We start from the raw sequence: 18,247 nt of genomic DNA, 5'->3' as shown, positions 1-18,247 counted from the left end.
AAGAAAACTGCATTGAGTAGTAGTTGCTATTCTCTTTATTTTGTTCAGGTGTGACTATAGTAGACAGCAGAACAAATGACTATTGACGTAGAGAATAACACAAATTATGTCAAACAAGGATTTCAAACAGTGTGTTTTGAGGTCAGTAACCTGTGTGCCTAGAACTTTGATCACGCTGGTAATGGCCAGATGACATAATTTATGTGGATATACATGCAAAGATAAATAGGTAGCTTTTCATTGAATTTTACAAGCAGAACAGCAAAATGTCAGTGAAGTGAAGATGTATGGTCAAGGAGCTTCAGCAAAGGAAGCTAATACTGATGAGTTCATTTGCTGAAACTGCAAGCAAGGGTTTTTTGTTTGTTTGTTTTTTAAACCTAAATGGATCCTGTTTTCAATAAGCAGCATGAAGGAGTAGTCTTTCCAGGGCCCTGTCATATCAAATGGAAGACAGCATGTTCTGTCTGATGAAATGTAAGTTTGACTGCTGATTGGCCAAGAGAATAAAACTTCTGGGGAACTGAAGCTGTTTCTTGAATCTATGACTGGCTGAGAAAAATGGGAAGTGAGAAGAGCAGTTATTCAGAGTTTGTGGTGTCTGAAGATCTGTGGGTACAGAGCACTACATAAGTGCAAGGTGTTTAAATTCAGAACTATGTTAATGTCTTCTTCCTTTTTCCTTATGCCAGTCTGCTGTGACTGAGATCAATCTGCTTATAGTAAAATTTAAACTTGGTTGGTGAATAGGGGCGGAGAATTGAGGGTTTTTTGTTTTAACCACAGAGTTTCTAGTTCACTGAAACTAGGGTTCTGGCCTGATCTCTCTCTGCAGGAAAGAGCTCGCTCTGTCTCTCTCTTTTGTTTTTTTTTTTTTTTTTTTTTTTCTTTTTTTTTTTTTCTTTTTTTTTTTAGGTTTTGTCATTGATTTAGGTAGTCTTTGCTAGTCCTATGAAAACAGTCATGATGTGTCAATCCAGTGCTGTTTCCATTTGCCTCAAAATGCGGGAATTAATCCACTCTAAAAATGACTTGGTTTATGTATTGTTTAGTTTATATGTTCTGGGATGATCTAAGATCTGAAAACTGGCAATTATAAGGAGGTCATAAATCAGACAACTTTTTCTTGATTTAGGATTTTAGGTCAGGTGTATCAATTCCAGCTTATACTGGATTTCAGTTGTACCTGTGAATGGATACTAGATCATGTAATGTAATCTGTAGGGATTCTCTTATTTGCAATCCTTGACCACTGATGTCTCATAACTGCTGCAGCAGTATTTTCCTCATACCCTCACCTGATGGGGTAGCTGTACCTTCCTTTCTGGCTTGTGTGCTTGATTTCTTTTTCCTTTCCTTCTAAGAGGAAATGGAATGAAGATAAGATACATGTCTCCTTTGGTATTTTAAGTAAATTTTAGAAACGGAGGAAAAGCAAATCAATTGGTGCTTGCTACTTCTAGAGCAGTCAGGCAAAAAGTATGAGATTGATGTCTTAGCCCTATCAGTTCTGTTTTCAGTGGATATAGAGAGGTTTTATAAACAAAAACTATATCCTTGTCTCCTGTTTTACAGGAGATACAGCATGCTTTTGTTTTCTTTTCCCATATGTGAAATAGCTGGCACCAAAAGTAGCTCTGTAGCTGGCACCAAAAGTAGCTCTGTAGCTTCTTTATCTGATTTCCATGTCAAAATTAAGGATAAATACAGCAAATTTGGTTAGCACTGTTCACGAGATCAAAGAGTCTGATTTATCATTCTGGGTTAGAAAGAACAATAAATGTGTATAATCAGGACTTTATATGTGAGTGTCAAAATAATGCTTTGGTCCCAAGGTGTTCAGTCATATGTTACGAGATAATACAAAATCTTTTGTGCTCCGTGGTACTTGGCATGTGTGTTTCTTAGACGCTTTCAGGTTAATCATTGATTCAGAGAACTTGTTTTGATGACCCACATGGTCTCTTTGAGTCTTAAATTCCCTTTAGACCATGTGTGTGTTTGTCTTAGTTCTGTTTTATTACAAGAAAACAAATATTTTGGTCACACTAAGATTCCTGCAGTGAAATGCAAGTTGCCTTCTATGCAGGAGAGACGCTGGAATTTACTTTCCATTGTTTGGGTTTTTTTCCACAATGTATCTAATGAGAAGGCAGAAGTCTACCATTACAGTTCTGTTTTTCTTTTTTTGTATGTACATAGTTTGTATTGAACTTGTGAAAACCTGAAAGCTCTAAATTGGCCTCTTGAACAAAACAAAATGCATTGCACAGAAGAGGCTATTCACTGTAATATTTACTCTGAAAGGTCATCAGTCCCAGAAATATCAGAGGATGTAACTATGGCAAACCAACCCAATGTTAGCGTAATGTTTGGTTGTTTCCCTTCTTTGTTACTAGGTATTTGGAGCCTTTAGGAACAAATTTGTCATTTATAGCACAGCCCCTTCCTACATAAGACTCTCATTCTTTGCAAACATGGATAAAAAAGATATTTTTAAAAAGATTAGCATTTGAGTTTTATTGTCTGTGGTTTCAGCTTAATCTCACAAGAACATACTAAACGTTTTTTCAGCATCAAAAACCTAAACAAATCTTCGGTTTATCTATCTGAAAGCAAAGTCTATTGTTCAAGTACTAAAGTTTTAACTCCAGATTAGTTGTGGTGCTTGGACTTAACCCTGTGCTTAAATGCTCATTCAGACATATGCTTCCCTGCTACTGAAAGTGGTTGAGGAGAAATACCAAAGGTGTAGTGTGTTTCAGTTTTACACTGATTCCCATCTGTGGACTAGTTTGGAAGAAGGAAAATAGAAGCTCTCTGTCCTTTCTACCCTCTGATGGACACTGCGTGTTCCCTCCAAGTCTATTTCCCTGTTGTTACCTGATTTGTAATCATTAATATCCATGGGAATTTCATGTCAGCATTTAAGCTCTGGGAATACCGACCAATGCAAGTGAAAAATCTCTGTGCAGCTGAGAATTAATAGGAGAATCAGTTTCTTCTTTTCAGATGTGGCAGTGCTGAATGAGGAAGAGAGAGTCTTTTGTAATTGTCAGCCATTCTGTTGTTGTCTTTCAAAGTGCTTGTTTTGAAACTGTCACTTCCCTCCCAATGGCATTATGGAGGACTGTATAAAAATGCTGAGTTGAAAAGAAAGTGAAGACATTCAGCCAAGCAAAACCAGTATGTATACATGAGGGTAATTGTCTATGGGGGAGCAGTCAGGAGCAAAGGCCATTGTTTTCTCTACCAAATGTTCTGCCACTTGTTGCAATCTTTTTTTTTATGAGGATGAACAGTATTTCTCAATCAGTGGTTTGTGAACTTGTGTATTTTCCAATTACATTTTGTCTATTTAAGTTTGATAGTTAAAGATAAGCAGCAATACACTGAGCCAAATACTTAGGTATGAGATAGAGTGGATGGGGGCAAAAGGAGAGCATATTTGAAAGGAGATTTTTAGCTTTTTTACATACCTAACAGTTTGTACCCATTACCTGGCTTTTCCTTTTTTACAAACCCTCTGCAGAATAGAAACTATGGCATGGAAAAAAAAAGATGATTCACCTCCAACACCTACTTTATCTTCACTGGCATGTAGTCCTAAGCAATAATCAAGGACTAGATTTTAAATGTTTACTAATTTGGGGAGTTTTATTTGAAATGTCTGAACTAAGGCACTGAAGGTTTTTATTTCCTATAAAAGAAGGGCACCAACAGCTCTGCCAAGGATTAGTTAAAGTTGTGAAGAATAAATGCACCTGCAAATTAACTTGTAATTGTCTAGTTGGACACAGAGAAACAGAAGTATTGGCAGGGAAGGCTTTGGAAGGAAAAGGTTCTCACTGTTTTGTGACTGCTGCGTGCTTTTTTTCAGTTGGGATGGAAGACGACAACCACAGCCTCTAACCTCATCTCAGAACTGCCAGAGGATAACTGTAGAACCCACTTGGGCCCCTGCAAAGTCTGGCCACAGGGATGGGCAGGCTGGTAAGACCAGACTACACCTATGTACTCTTCGGACTGTTATTCCCTAGTCTTGGCTATTGTTGTTAGATATGTAAGTCATGTCCTAGTCCAGACAACTTTTTCCAGGTAGCATTCATACTGCCTTGCCTGGACACTCAGCTTGGCGCTTGGGCCAGGAGATGTATCTATGCTCTATTTGTCATCAATGAAGTGAGAGAACATTTCTCCTGAGGGCTGTTCAGACCACCACAGCTAAGTTCATACTTAGAGTGCCTTTCTCCGTCTTTCTCTCCCTTGATGAAAGTGAAGGGGAGATGAGCTTCAGCTCTCTGCAGGGGAACAGGGCTTTTCTTCGTTACATCAACAGGTTTTCTTTAAGTGTCACAGAAGGCATAATTGAAAGGAGCCTGCACCAGGAGGTCGGTGGGGCAGGAAGGAACTGATGGTCTCAATATATCTTTCTTGGCCTCAATATGGCAAAGATTTAGGCATATGACTGAATTTATGCCCTTCACTTCCTCTGTCATCTGCAATCAGTTTCCCCTCTCAGATACGTTAGCATTTGGGGAAAGCAGAATTCTTGTGCTAGCTAGCTGTTGTCACAGTAAGGCTTAGCTTTCCTGTGATCACACTAATAGTACTAGAGCCCTTTGGGTCCCTTTTTAAATACTCTGTCATTGCATTTTCCAGATAAGAATTCTACACAGTTTTAGAGCTGTTTTGTCCCATTTGATTTACACATCTATCATTTGTCATTATATAGTTAAGTTTGACTGTTGGTCTTCTAGCCCTGCAATTTAAAGTAAGGGAAAAACAGCATTAAAACATATTTTAAATATGTGTCTACCGAAGGTCCTGCATACGCCAAAAAAGTATGGGTTTTTTTCTCAGTTCTGAAAAGAAATTAGGAAGGAATACTGGACTCCTAGACTTGGCACTTTCCTTTTGATGTGTGTGATATGTGAATATACCTAAAACAAATCAACAGCATCTGGTTTTTTGCAAGGAATGTTGTTAATATTTTTATGTTATTAAGCTGTACTGTATTTGCTTTATTTTCAAAGGGATACAATTGAATAAGAACTAGTATGACTTTCCTGTAATATAGAAACAGGATAAACACAGAAGTAACCTGAATGGAAATATAAACAGGAATGGCAGAGTGCCAGCAACCCCTTGAACATAAATCTGCAGGCGGCTATGCCAGAAGTCTGTTTCATTACACTCTGCGTTGCATAATACACTATGTGTAATTTGAGAAGATGTGTACATGCTTCTCATTACCACTTCTCCTCAAAATATGACCAAAGCTTCATAGCTGTCTGGCTTTGAATTAGAATAACACCACTGGTGCTCTGTAAGATTTTTTTGGTTCTTGGGTAATGGATTTACACGTGGACTGCACCTGTTTGATGCTTATTTTAGCTTAGCCTCACACCAAGGATACGGGAGCCCCGCAGAATGAGGGAGGAGGAGCTAATCCTCATAGGTTCCTAAAAATTTCAGGCCAGGGTGCCTGATGATAACATACCTGAAAGGGTGGGGGGTTGGGTTTTGGTTGTGGGTTTGTTTTGTTCCATTGGCTTTGAAACTGTAAGGGCTGGAGCATAGCACTTTTGATCCTGTGGCAGAGTATCTTAACCATTAGGTAGTCATTAGTTTGCTGAAGCTGACTCATAGAGTTAGAGAATTGCAGCCTGGTTCTCTGTGTTTATAAACAAATAAATAGAGGTGATAGAAAACTGGGTGTCTGAAGTGTAGGCAGGTATGGAATAATCCGCGAAGTATTTGCTGTGGAAATGTGTAATATGCACTGAGTCAGCGTAGCAGACTTGTTCGCTGTTCTGAGTCCATTTGTGTCCTGGATTCTTCAGCATACTATGTGTTTGTAGTCCTTTTCCCACCAGATTGCTGGTTTACAGTGAAATATATGGAAAAATATTTAAAAATAAACAAGTAGCTTCCACCTCCTCCTGTTCAGAAAGGAAGACAGAAATACTGAGTAAAAGTTAATATTGAAAGAACTGGAAGCATCCTTGATTTTGTTCGTCAATATTGCACCTCTACCTGGATTGTTGTCTTGCAAGTTAGACTGAAAACTGAACTGGTTCACAGGGTTTGTTTAGAAATGTAGGATAAAAGGAAGAGGAAAAATTTACTTTGGTTGCACCAAAGTGTTAGAAACTGAACCAGTAATACATGCCATGACTTCATTGATGGATGTTGTATGTTCCCCCTAGTTCTTGATTTGCAACAACTTAAATTATATTAATTTCTGTATATTTTGTATCTAAGGGTTTAGAGTAGGCAGTAGCATGCTGAATGTGTATACGTGGTACGAAGGCAAGAGAGTGCAGTACCTCTTAAAGACAATACCTGCTTTCAGCCAGTTGTGCTGTGATGCATTGTCTCATAAACAGTATGGATAAAAATCCAGCAGACAGCAGGTCTTGAGCCAACTGCTCAAATGTGAGAGGAGCAGGACAGTTTATTTCTACTTTTTGTCCCATTTTGAGGAGGTGACATCACTTCCATCGTATTTCTAAGTATAACGTGAGACCTTCACGTCACCGATTTAGCCCCTGGGCAGAATGTTAGAAGAGCACAGGCTGTCTACATCACTACATCAGGCAATGAGTTCATGAAATGTGGTGCTGTGGTTCTACCTGGGGCTCACAGCTGATGCAGAATAGGATGAACAGTTCATCTGCTCCCAGTTTCAACTTTATTAATGCAAAAGGCTCAGGTCTTTTTCCCCTGAATGCCAAATGGATTGCACTGTAGCTTGCTTGTGCCCAAAATCAGCAACGCTATATGTACCTGAGGACAGGAGATTTCTTCATTTTAAACCCTTACAGATGATCACATAATACACTAAGCATATTCTAATTTTATTCCCTTTGTCTGAGTTTACATTGCAGAAGAGCTGAAGAATTCTGAAATCAAAACTGAAGAGGGTATGTAAAACCTTTCTAAAAGCTGATTCCAAAATTAGACAACTGTAAACAAAAACAATACGAAAAAGGTGGTATTTTGCAGTGCAGAAATTGGTTCATGTGATATTCATCAGTACAAGAGTCTGAAATTGTCTTGATAAAGCAGCACATTGGTTTGAAACTTAACCTTTCCACAACGCAAAAAGTTTGGAAAGTCTTTTCATCCATTCCTGCTGGAGGGCTTACAAGATCAGGGAAACTTGCACACTTAGAAGTGAATCTGCCCCTGTACATAAAACCTGTCAATTGATTTAACATTTCTGCATGTTTATATTTTCTCCAGCATTATTTGAGGTGACATTTGTTGTTGTTATATGCCATTGGTCTACACTGCCCCTGAACTTGTCAGGGATTTGGATCATATCGTAATAGTATTTTCCTCACCTACTTCTTCTATTCAGCACAGTCTAGTCTACTTCTGTCCTGGGCATAACTGTGCAATATTGACAGCAAAACATTAGGGGAATATTTAATTAGAAATCAAAGATTGGAAAGAACCTCAGAAAGGTGTCTAGGCCATGCCTTCTCCTTGCTCTAAGTCAGGATCAACTCTACCTAGACTGTTCCTCACAGATATTTAACTTTTCCTAAAAACTTGGAGCAGCGGACAATTGAGTCTTCTGGTGCAGTCTAATACTTGTCTGACTTCTTTCTAAGAAATATCTGCTTCAAGTCTAAAGTGAATTTCCCTTACTGCAGTTATTGCTTATGAATTCTTTCTTGTTTCTCAGCAACTGTGATGTGTTTCTTTTGCTGTTACCTGTTCCAGAATTGAATATCCCTTTAAATCTTTCATTTCCTAGACTAAAACTTGATGCTTTCATTTAATCCTTTGTTAGTTATTCCAGCAGTTTTGTGCCTAAAGTGGGTTACAGTACTTGAAACAGGTACTGTTTTCCATTGCAGGGTCAGTGGACGGACTGCTATCCTACCACAAGGAAATGTAAGCGTGCAATTAAAGCAGGTCTTGCTTTTGTTGGGGTAAGGTAAAAACTTGATACCCTTCAGCTGAGATATGGCAACTGGCCATGTATCTGCTTCCCAGTTACACTGCAATTGCAGAAAACAACAGGTTTGCAGGAACGATCCACCTGTTCTGCATTGGGCTGGTTGTATGTGCAGTCAGTTTCCATGTCAGGGACAGAGAAGGGAACAACCATTGCCAGCTGGGGGACAGCAGCAGCAAGGATTCCTCATGCCCTGAGCAGCCTTCTGGTTTTTAGTATAAACATAGTTCAGTAAGTTAGGGAGTTCTCAAAGAATTTCAGAGTTTTGGAAGCACTACAGCTCCTTCTAGCTCTAAATGTATATAGTCTGCTTTCCTTCTTTTCAGGCTGGCAATTACAGCAGTTGCTTATGCATTAGGATATGAGGAAAATTTGGAGTGTTTTAATCATCTTCAGAACATTGGTTACTGATTTTTAGGAAGAAAATTTTACTTGCTCTTTGTTCTCAAACACTCTTTTTCCACAGCTTCATGCACGTGTTTTTCTGTGGCTTGCTCCCAGTCACCTAAACCATAATGTTCTGGTCGCAGCCAAGAAGTGGAGAGCACGTCACCTTACCTCTCCTGAAGCGCTTGCTTCGTACAGTGTCCCTTTCTGGAGGCAGCTGGAATAGCTCTTCATTCTTTGTAGGTGTTTTACAGTGGAGGGCCTGTGTCCCGTGCTAATTTTAGGTGTAAGGAGGAGCCATTATGTGACCTGTTTTTTATTTTAAGGACAATCATCCTTGGCAGTTTGTATAAAGAAATGACCTTCATGTGCAGAGCAAAATGCAATTGGTGTTTCTTTCCGAGTGTACACATGACACCCCAGCACAGTTCACCCAGTTTTGTTTTATGCCCACTTGATATTTAACACATCTCATTCAGGAAATGTGTTTTTACACTTGGGTGTCCGAGTGGTCGGGGAGCAAATGACAGTCACAAGATGCCCCGTGGAAAGCCAAGATACTAAAAAAGCAGGAGGTCAGGCGCGTTCAAGGTCACCCGAGTCCCTCTAAGCTGTTGAGGAAACACGTGACAACGCAGACAAAAGCGTGGCGGTTGGTGTTGATGCGCAGGTAACTTCGTGCGCTGCACAAGGCGCGCACCGAGGCCTCCGGGGCACCGGTACCGGCGTCACAGACGCCTGCGTGTGGACAGCCTGAGGCGAAGAGGAGACGGCGGCCGGGGGCAGGGGCACGGGCGGGCCCGCCGGCAGCGCGGTCACACTGACGCGGCACCGGCTGCCAGCTTCCAGCGGGACCGTGCCCCTGCCCGCCCGCGCCGCGCCCCCCGCCCCGGCGCGCTCCCGCGGCTCCTGGTGGCGCCCCGCAGGTGCCGGGCGCGGCGGCCGGGAAGGCGGCCGGTAGGCGGGGGCGGAGGGGGGGGGGTCGCCGCGTCCTCGGCGGAGGGCGGCGGCCGCCCCTCTGCAGCGCGCTGCGGGCAGGACGCCTGCGCCGTGCGCCGCCGCCGGCGGGGGGGCGGGCGCCGCATCCCCAGCGCACGGAGCTGCGGGCACGGGCGCCGGCATGAGCGGAGGCTCCGCCGCGCCCAGCCGGAGCTGAGCCGGCAGACAAAGGGGAGAGGCCGCTGCCGCCATGGGAGAGCAGCTCCGCGCCCAGCCCACCGCCCCGGCGGGGCCGCCGCCCGCCGCCGCCGCCTCCTGCTCGCTGCTCGGCGGGCTGCTGCAGAACGGCTTCCACCCCTCGAGCCAGCCGCTGAGCAACGGCGGCTGCGGGGAGGCGCCGCACCCGCTGCTGCTCCGCCCGGAGCTGCCGCCGCTCGGCCACGGCTCCCCGGCCAAGAAATGCAGGCTGCGCCGGAGGATGGACTCGGGCCGGCGGCACAGGCCACGTAAGTGATGGGCTCAGCGCGGCGGCACTGCGGGGCGGCGCTGGCTCTGCCCGGCTCGGCGGCCCGGCCCCCTCCGGGCGGCGCTGCCGCAGCCCGGCCCGGCGGGCCCGGACAGCGGCCCGGCGTTAGGCGGCCGCGGCTCCTGCGCCGCCTCCCCCGCAGAGCGCCGCCCGGCCGGGGCTGGCGGCCGCCCGGCTCCCGCGCCGCGGGCGTCCCCCCCACCGCTCCCACGGCGGCCGGGCGGGCGGAGCGAGGGCCCCCGCTGCCGGCCAATGCGGCGGCGGCGCCCGGGCACGGCCCCGCTGCGGCGTGGGCCGGGCCCGCCCTGCGCCAATGGGGCGGCGGCGGGCGGGGAGCGGCGGCCCGGCACAAACGCGGGCGGGCGGCGGGCGCCAGCTCTCCGCCGCGCCGGGGACCGCGTCGGGCGGCGCCCAGGGTCCCGCCGGCCTCCGCCGCCTCCCGGACGCGCCCATGAAGCTCATAGTGCCCAAGCAGCGCTGTAAGTAACGCCCGGGCCCGGGCCGAGCTGGGCGCTGGTGTGCGCTGGGTGCTGGGGAGGCTCTGCCGTCCTAGTGCGTGCTCCTGTCCCGTCCCTGAACGCTGTTAAGAGTTAAGAAAAAGGTAGACCTGGGAGCTGAGTGCGAACTATTCTGACTGGGGAGGAAGAAGGAAAAAAAAAAAGATTATCTTGCAAACACGATGAATTTGGAATATGCTCCTTGTGAGCATCGCCTGTGGCTTTTGGTTAGTTGGTTTGGGAGGTGTTAGTGAACTGGATGTCTACTTCACGTTTTGTTTTAAGGCTGTGAGTCTCAGACATCCGTATTACATATATGTAATGTACTTAATTGTATAAGGTTTGTTGATTAATAGTGTGTTTTACTTACTTTATTATAGCTAACTTATAGGTAGGTATGGAGCCATTGAGTAGTTCCACGGTAAGCTCTACAAGTAAAACAATCCAATGGGAAAAGTGCTCTGTTTCTGTGCGCTCTCGCTTCACTAGCCCTTCAAATAAAGCCAACAAATGTTTGTTTCTTTGTTAAAAGTTCAGCATGTTCCGAAAGGGTAATCAGGGATAGTCAGGATCACAGCTACCCACTGCCAAAACTTAAACATGTTTCTACTCAGTAGGAAGTAGTGTGTATTCAGCTACTCTGGATTTTTTTTTTCTTTCTTTTGAAATGAATGCCTAGTTTTCTGTACAAGCAGAGCAAAATAGTCAGAAACAGCCTTGAAGGACTGCAGCTTTTACAGGGCTACTTATTAGCCAGTGCCTTCTCTGGCTTTTTAAGTGTTTTTGCTGAGCTACGCATACCACTTTCCCTTAGAATGTTCTCTGTATTGATTAATCATGTAGTGCTTACAGTACCTGTTGATAGTTAATTTAGTCTTGTACCAAATTTAACATATCGATGACTGAATCATTCTCTGTCACTAGCTGGTTTTGTAGTCTTTGTCCAGCTTCACGTTTTCATTCAGGAACAAAAACTGCAGAACTTGGACTAATTTACATTTTGATTTGATGTAACTAAGAAGAGTCAGAACTTGCATATCAAACTCTAAATAATAGTAAAAACTATTTTGAAGCAAAGAATAAGGCTTTTAGGGATTCATGTAATCACTTGAATAAGAAAGAATGAGGGATTTGGAATTTGCCTCCCATCTTGAGGGGGAAAAGAGCCCATCAGAGTAAAGAGCGTAGGTGACTGTCTATACTGCCCAAGACGTAAGACAACGGAGTCTTTATTTGTGGGGTTTTAATGAAATGAGGCTTCAATGAAAACAGCAGGTGAGGGAAGTGCTTTGTAGAACTATTTTATGGGCAATTTCTTTGCTGAATAAAATGCATGGATCCTTGCCAATCTTATGCTTCTTAATTTATATGGTTTATTTTGTACAAGAATAAATTTGCAATTTAGTATTAGTTTTGCAGGAAAATATGATAGCATATTGTCATCAGCTTTAATACGTTAAATTATACTTAAATTCTCCTGGTACTGCGTAGCTTTCCACTGTATCTATCTCTGGTGAAGGCTACACAGTCCTGTTTTACTGTTTTTTTTATTTAATCCTGGCCTCTGCAGATGTTTGTTCTGTGCTTAAGGACACATTGCAAAATGAAGTGCAGTTGCCACATGCCATGTAAGACTTCAGTATTGATTGCAGGGTTTGCTTTGTGTGGTGGAAAAGATAATGAGATAATTAGCATTTCCCAATATTTCAACAAATGAAACCTATCTTTCTGCAGCAATTATTCCTTTAAATCCTTATGAAGTGCATGTTTTCTTGATTGTTTTTACTTTCTGCCAAAGTGAGGTAGGCTTCTACGTTCCCAAGTTTTTTTTCCCCTCTGAGAAGGGAAGATTCCCTGTGAAACCAGTGCGCTTTGCTGATTAGCCTGCAGTGAGAGAGGATCTGGAACTTAGATCCTTTCGACTCGCGTCCTGCTGCTTCTGCTGAGAAGCTTGTCTTTGCTTTGTTTTTTCGTTAGTTGAACTAGATGAGTTGTCAGGGATATTAGGCTTATGTCAGTTTTCTGGTTCAAATCATTAGTGCAGGCCCTTTGTGAGACTAGGGTTTACGTTACTGTTCTGTATCACAGCACCACATAATGAATACAGAAAAGTACCTGTGATGATGCCTTACGCTGTGCAGCACTCCAGAAGAGAATAAACTACTGAAACGGTGTGAATGTTGCAAATTTCAAAAGTCTGCTGAAGTGTCATATTGTTCAGTTTAAATGTGATCTTTGAACAGAAGAAAGAAAAAGAGCAGTTAAGTGCCTTCATCCATCCCTGTGAAACAGCATTGTAGTCGAGTAAGGACAAAGATTTCGGCATGGCAGTTAACTAGACTGGTGCTTCACAGCATTATTCTACATCAGACATAGGGAGAAGCCAGCTGGACATCTTAATTCTATTGTTTTTCTTAAATTAAGGTAAAGCTTTGGGGTCTCTACTCCAATTAGCATCTTACGTCTCACCCCAAGTCAGTTGGTAGTTGTTAGGGGTCAAAGAATGTGTGTTTTGAGGCAGTGTGACTGTTTACAACTGATACCCATTATAATTGCCATGGTTAAACACTTCAAGTTGTAGCTTCACAGTAAAGGAAGCTTTTGGTCAATATTTAGATTGTTACACCTGTGATGTTTGGCTGCAGTGTGGTTATGTAGTGCTACTTAAGGCCAGGTGGAAACTGTGGAAAACCTAGGGTTTTTTTCACCTGTGGTGATGTTAAATATGGCATGCCATGATTATATAGTATATTTTAGTGAAGAATACAGGAGTGAGGATGGTTTTGGTCTTGCTATTGTTCGACACAGTAAGTAAGTACAACATCATTGGTTACTGAAATTTTGTCCAAGGCATTGGAATATCCCACAATCTTTTAAGAATTTCTTCAGGTGACATGCTGTGTCAAGTTAGTCTCCAGCTGCTTTTAATGTAGGTGAAAGTGAGGGTTGCCTAAGGAATAGGACTGGTCATAACAAACTGAACTAGTTGGTGTGTTGTGGTCCAGCATCCCGTGAGTTAAAACTGTGTATCTGCCTTCCCAACCAGGTAACTTCCAACAGGAGTGGGAAGCTTACGCAAATCACTTCCATCAGACTGGGTGCTCTTAGATCCAAGAATGAGATTCTCCATAGCTAATCATTGCTTCTTGTAGCTTTGTAAGTTTGGCTTTTATTTGTTAGGGTGTTTTACTGAAGCTATACAGGCTAGGTAATGAGCTAGTCTCCCAGTGCTATCTTCAGAAGTCAGTTTGTGGCAATATGACTACATATGTGTGAATGCTCACGACTGTTTAACAAACAGCTCTGTGCTTTTGAGTTTGAAGTTTGGTTTGGGTTGTGGTTTTGGTTTTTGGCTTTGTTTTGGTTGTTTCATTTTCTGGTGAGGAGGTAGACATTCAATAAGCCCTTGCAGCTGAAAATTAACTGGAAGGCTTCTCCTGATATATGTGCATGATTTATTTAGCTCTAGCTTTGTAAGGTTTGAAGAAGCTTCCATTACTAAGCAGATATAATTAATTTTTTAGGCTATATGTTCTATTTTTGTTCAAAGGAAAACAAATCTTCCATTTTACAACATGTTTGGATTGCTCAAAATAACTGTGTAAAATAGGAGGAAGTAACTGAAAAATATATGTAAGCTGTTATCAGCTGTTTTAATAGAAGGCAGCTTTCAACAGTTTTCAGAAGCTGTGAGAATACTATCCCATCTTCTGTGTGACTTTTATTTTGATTCCTCCGCACCCCTTATTTTTGGCTCTCTCTTCCAGTCCCAATTAAAACAGGAAGTCCTTACATCATCAAAGAATCAAGCAATGTAAATTAAATGCAAATGAAAAATGTAAATGAAGTAATAGGATTTCATCATATGTGTGTCCAGGAAGAAAAGCAGCTGAACCTAAGCTATTTCATCCGAGATATTTATGACCAAGATATCAGAGTATTGATACCACCATTCAAATTGATAAAAAATTGAGATACTGTACCTGCATTCAAGGAAATACAGATCTTGTAACAGAGAGAGATAAGCCGAAACAGTTTCGGCAAAAGAAGAAACTGCTGTAAATTGGTCATGGATAAATCTAGGGTCCAGGTAGAGAGAAGAAAGCTCTAACCAGCAGGACTCAGGCACAATCTCTTTCTAAGAGTTGAGGAGTAAAGAGATTCAGCTAACCTTATGTGGTGGTTGTTTAAACGTATGAAAAGGATTACCCTTGGTTATCCTCTTTAATGGGGGGAAAATGTTACTTAGTGACCTAGGAGTTCCCTTTCGTTCTTGCTTCCCCCGATCTTCTCCACGCTGTGATTTCATATTTACCCTCCACGCACCCTCCTTATATTGTATGTTAAGCACAGGATTTTTAAAAATCAAATATGTTCAACTCTGAATGTAATATTCCTTATAGGAATAGCCTTATAGGTTCATAGTGTTCAAAGTTTGTGCAGAAATGAGGTAAAATGTATAAAGGAATTTCTCGTGAGTGAACCTTTCCCCCAGATAGCACAGCTGTTGGTGTGCATCAGATTACCTAATGATGCAATGCTGTAGATCCCTTCTGTTTGCATTGTCACATGCTTCTGCAGCTAAATTTTGGAGTAATGGAGATTTTTATCTCAAGATAACAAACCAGTAAGTAGTTGGTGCAGTTTAACATAAAGAGAATTAATTTTCTTAAGAAGATAAGCGGAGTTTTTGATTTATGCTAGGCTTTTAAGAATGCATGATTCATCTTGACGCTTTCTGTGTCAGTTCTATGGGACCTAGAACTAGATTTTATAGTGTTGTTATTTTTAATGACTTACTGCAGTATAGCAATACAGTGGAATAGTTTTATTTTCTCCACAGTAATAGATTAGGTAATAGGTGTATTGCATACTGATTTTATTGAGAAGAGAGAAATCGGCTCATAACAGTCTTATCAGACGATTTTAGTTAAGAAGTGCATTTTTTACGCTGTGAAAGCACTTCTGCAACATATCCAGTGTCTTCATTTTTCATAGTAAGTCACACAGTTTTAAATAACTGTTATCAGCCTAAGATGTAGATGTGATGGATTTCACTTTCTTCTCCTTGCTCTCCTGGCTTTTAATAACTCAAGAAACTGGATATTTATTCAGATTATCAATGAAATGCTGGACTTCGAGCTTAAAACAAACAAAACCCCAAACAACCCAAAACAAAACAAAAAAAAACCCAACACTGTTTCCCCCCAATTTTCCCTCAAGTCTGTGGAGACTGTATCTACACAAATACCTTTTTTCATGTCCCCTGGTTGTAGCAGTGATGGCCCCAATGTGGTGGCCTCTGAATGGTCTTACTCCCTTTATTCAGGGCGGCAGCAAAACCCAGGAGCACCTTGCAGTCTGCATGCATGCTCCCATGAGCACCACGTTCAGTGGTGTCAGCAAAGTTAAAGTCTATAGTTACTAGCTAAGGTGGGTTATCTAAAGGTACTGAAAAGACCTGATGGTGCTTCAGTGGTGCATTTTGTTTTGGAACATACTGATAGTAACAAAAGATACAATGAATAAATTTTTAAAATAATCACTGGAATACAGAAGTGTTTCTACTGTCACTCCAGTTGTACGCAAGTTATATGAATTTCAGTGGGACTTGTCAGGAACTTTGAGGTTTGGTTTTTGTCCTAATTGGTCAGCCGGTCAAAATAGTTGTCATCGTTATTGCAAGTGATTCCAACAGATAGCTGGTGTTAGCAGCTGTGAAGAAAACTTAAGCTGCTCTTCTGTGTAACTAAAATATCGGTTGCTGTGGATGGATTTTGTGGTCTTTATTAGTGCTGAAGAAAACTGCTGCTGTTCTAAGAGCAAAGTTCTTTTCTTTCTGCAGCTCTCCATTTGGCTCACAACAAAATGAAAGGAGCTCAGATTCACAGAGAGAATAAACTAAAAAACAAAGTGTCTTGGTATTTCTGCTTGCTTTTTAAATGTGAGCATTATGTGTACCTATCCCAAGAACTCTACAGACTTGAAATAACTTCATAGTTGTTTTCTACAGTACTTATTCTTTGTTAATGATTTAGTTATGACTCTTCAAAATGTTAAGATATAAAAGTAAATGTCTTGGCAGTCATTTATGAATAACTCTCAGCTGTTAGTACTTCACGCTTTTATTGCTGGACTTGTGTTTGATAGGAGGATGGAATGCTTCTTCCTCTCTTAAAGATTAAATCTACACTACAGCTTTAAAGCAACTGTTGGTGCAGGTAGATTGTAGCAGATTTTATGGCCTTAATGTAGACTATTGGAAACTGGCTTACACTTTGCTACAGGCTGATTCTGTTTTGCACAGTCCAACCATGCTGCTTTTAAAATTAAGCTTCCTGCTTGCATAGTTAAGATACATCCAAGGAGGAAACTTACCGTTCCAGTGGGACAGGTAATTAAAGTTCTCAGTAGCTTAAATAAAGATTTGTGTAAATCACTAATGGGATTGGTGTCCTGAGCTCCACTGCGCTGTAGCGTTGTACAGTGTGGACCGGACCACTTTTGCTTAAATATTTACCTTGTACTTCCAAAAGTGTTTGAGTTACAGGTTAGTGTATGGTAATGTATTTTTCCTCTTTAAAATAAAGCCTATTTTAAAAGCACTTGTTTCAAATTCTTCCCATTTCAGGGAGCTCTCATGCATCTGCATAGGATGTATCTTCCCAAACCTCAAATTAGACTTCATTTCAGTGTCTTCATGTCTCGCAGCTTGTAGGGCATGGGAAAAGAAATTAGACTTTACAACAGATAACAGTAGATGCTCTTAGAAAAAACTGAACTGTAAGTAAGCTGCTTCATGGGAGTTTGTGCATTATGCTTGCCTTGTCCTTAGGGAAAGGAGGGAGAAACTGATGATTCCATTATTTGGCATACAGCAATGGAGCAAAATAAGTTTCAAACATCTGACGTTTAAGGATTGGTTTGGGGGAGGTGGGTGTATTAACAATTGTGAAATTTAGACTTTTTAATTATTTAGCCAGACAAGAATGGTGCTGAGACCCTTGTGGTAAGAAGTAAAAGACTCTAAGCTCCTTTCAGCCTGAAGTTGAGTAACTTAATACTGATCTGTGACTATGTGACAAAGAACAGTGTGATCAGTACCTCCTATGCTTATTAAAGTCTTTGCCCCCAAGTTGTTTACATTTAGGTTCACTGGCAGAAAAATCAGTAACGCATACGGTGTCCATGGTTTGGAGTTTGTGTCAACACTAAGTTGGGATGCCCTAGTCGGGAGAATCACATTTCTAGCAAGTCTGCCTGATTCTCCCTAAAAGCAGGGAGGTGACTGTGTGACTGCTGTTTTAGAAATGTATCTTTAGATGTTAGCCACATACTCAGAACTTTTAATTTAATTTCTCTAAGAAACATTACTATCTGCCTCCTTCTGCAGTACCTGTGTATAGATTTTGTATTCTCACGTCTCATTGCTTCATAAAGTTACCCGGCTTACTACTTAAAATGTATGTGTGTATATATAAGCAGAGCAGGCAGACCAACCTGTTTCAGTTAGTATCTTCTGTCTGTGTGTTCTCCATAGTCATTTTCTCTTGCTATTAACAGACCAAAGGGTTTGGTAGACCTAGGCTGACTGCGGCAAATTATATATATATATGCTGAGAAGCAAATAGTGGCATTTCTTGTATGATAGGCTAACACATACACCAGCAAAGGGAGTCTATGCTCAAAGAAAAGGACTGTCAGTGGTAAATACTGAACTTAAAACAGCTCCTTCTCTTTCTGCTAATGCATGTAGGTGGTGTAGTTCCAACAGAGCTGCTGGTTCTGGTGGGTTGAAGTCCAGAGACTCCCAGCATAATGGGAGAGTTATGTATTGCTGCTCTTCAGGCAGAGCCTTGTGACTGTGGAAATTCCGACTGATCTTGGAAGGGCAATTGTAGATGTTATGCAGTGGGGATGTGA

The 18,247-nt window shown here is 42.0% G+C and overlaps 1 protein-coding gene across 15 annotated transcripts in view; it reads left to right on the top strand.

The window, feature by feature from the left end:
* Positions 1-18,247, top strand: part of PANK1 (pantothenate kinase 1) — a 47,874-nt gene that overhangs the window by 9,814 nt on the left and 19,813 nt on the right. For 2 of the 15 annotated variants that reach the window (XM_087765072.1, XM_087765070.1), the window contains one exon: positions 3,881-3,993. The exons of 7 other annotated variants lie outside the window; for them this stretch is intronic. In XM_087765072.1, coding sequence (XP_087621198.1) covers positions 3,982-3,993 — 12 coding nt within the window. In that variant the 5' untranslated portion in view covers positions 3,881-3,981. Of the gene's footprint in view, positions 1-122; positions 142-3,880; positions 3,994-7,874; positions 7,912-9,001; positions 9,033-9,413; positions 9,808-10,172; positions 10,307-18,247 lie in introns of those variants that run through there. 6 more of the 15 variants (XM_087765068.1, XM_087765067.1, XM_087765063.1 and 3 more) reach the window with 6 other exon arrangements.

This window comes from Nipponia nippon, unplaced genomic scaffold (assembly GCF_047370975.1).
Source record: "Nipponia nippon isolate SJK-2023a ecotype South Korea unplaced genomic scaffold, ASM4737097v1 scaffold_3, whole genome shotgun sequence".
NCBI classification, from domain to species: domain Eukaryota; kingdom Metazoa; phylum Chordata; class Aves; order Pelecaniformes; family Threskiornithidae; genus Nipponia; species Nipponia nippon.
Note: the sequence above shows the minus strand (reverse complement) of the source record. Positions and strands in the feature narration are given on the sequence as shown.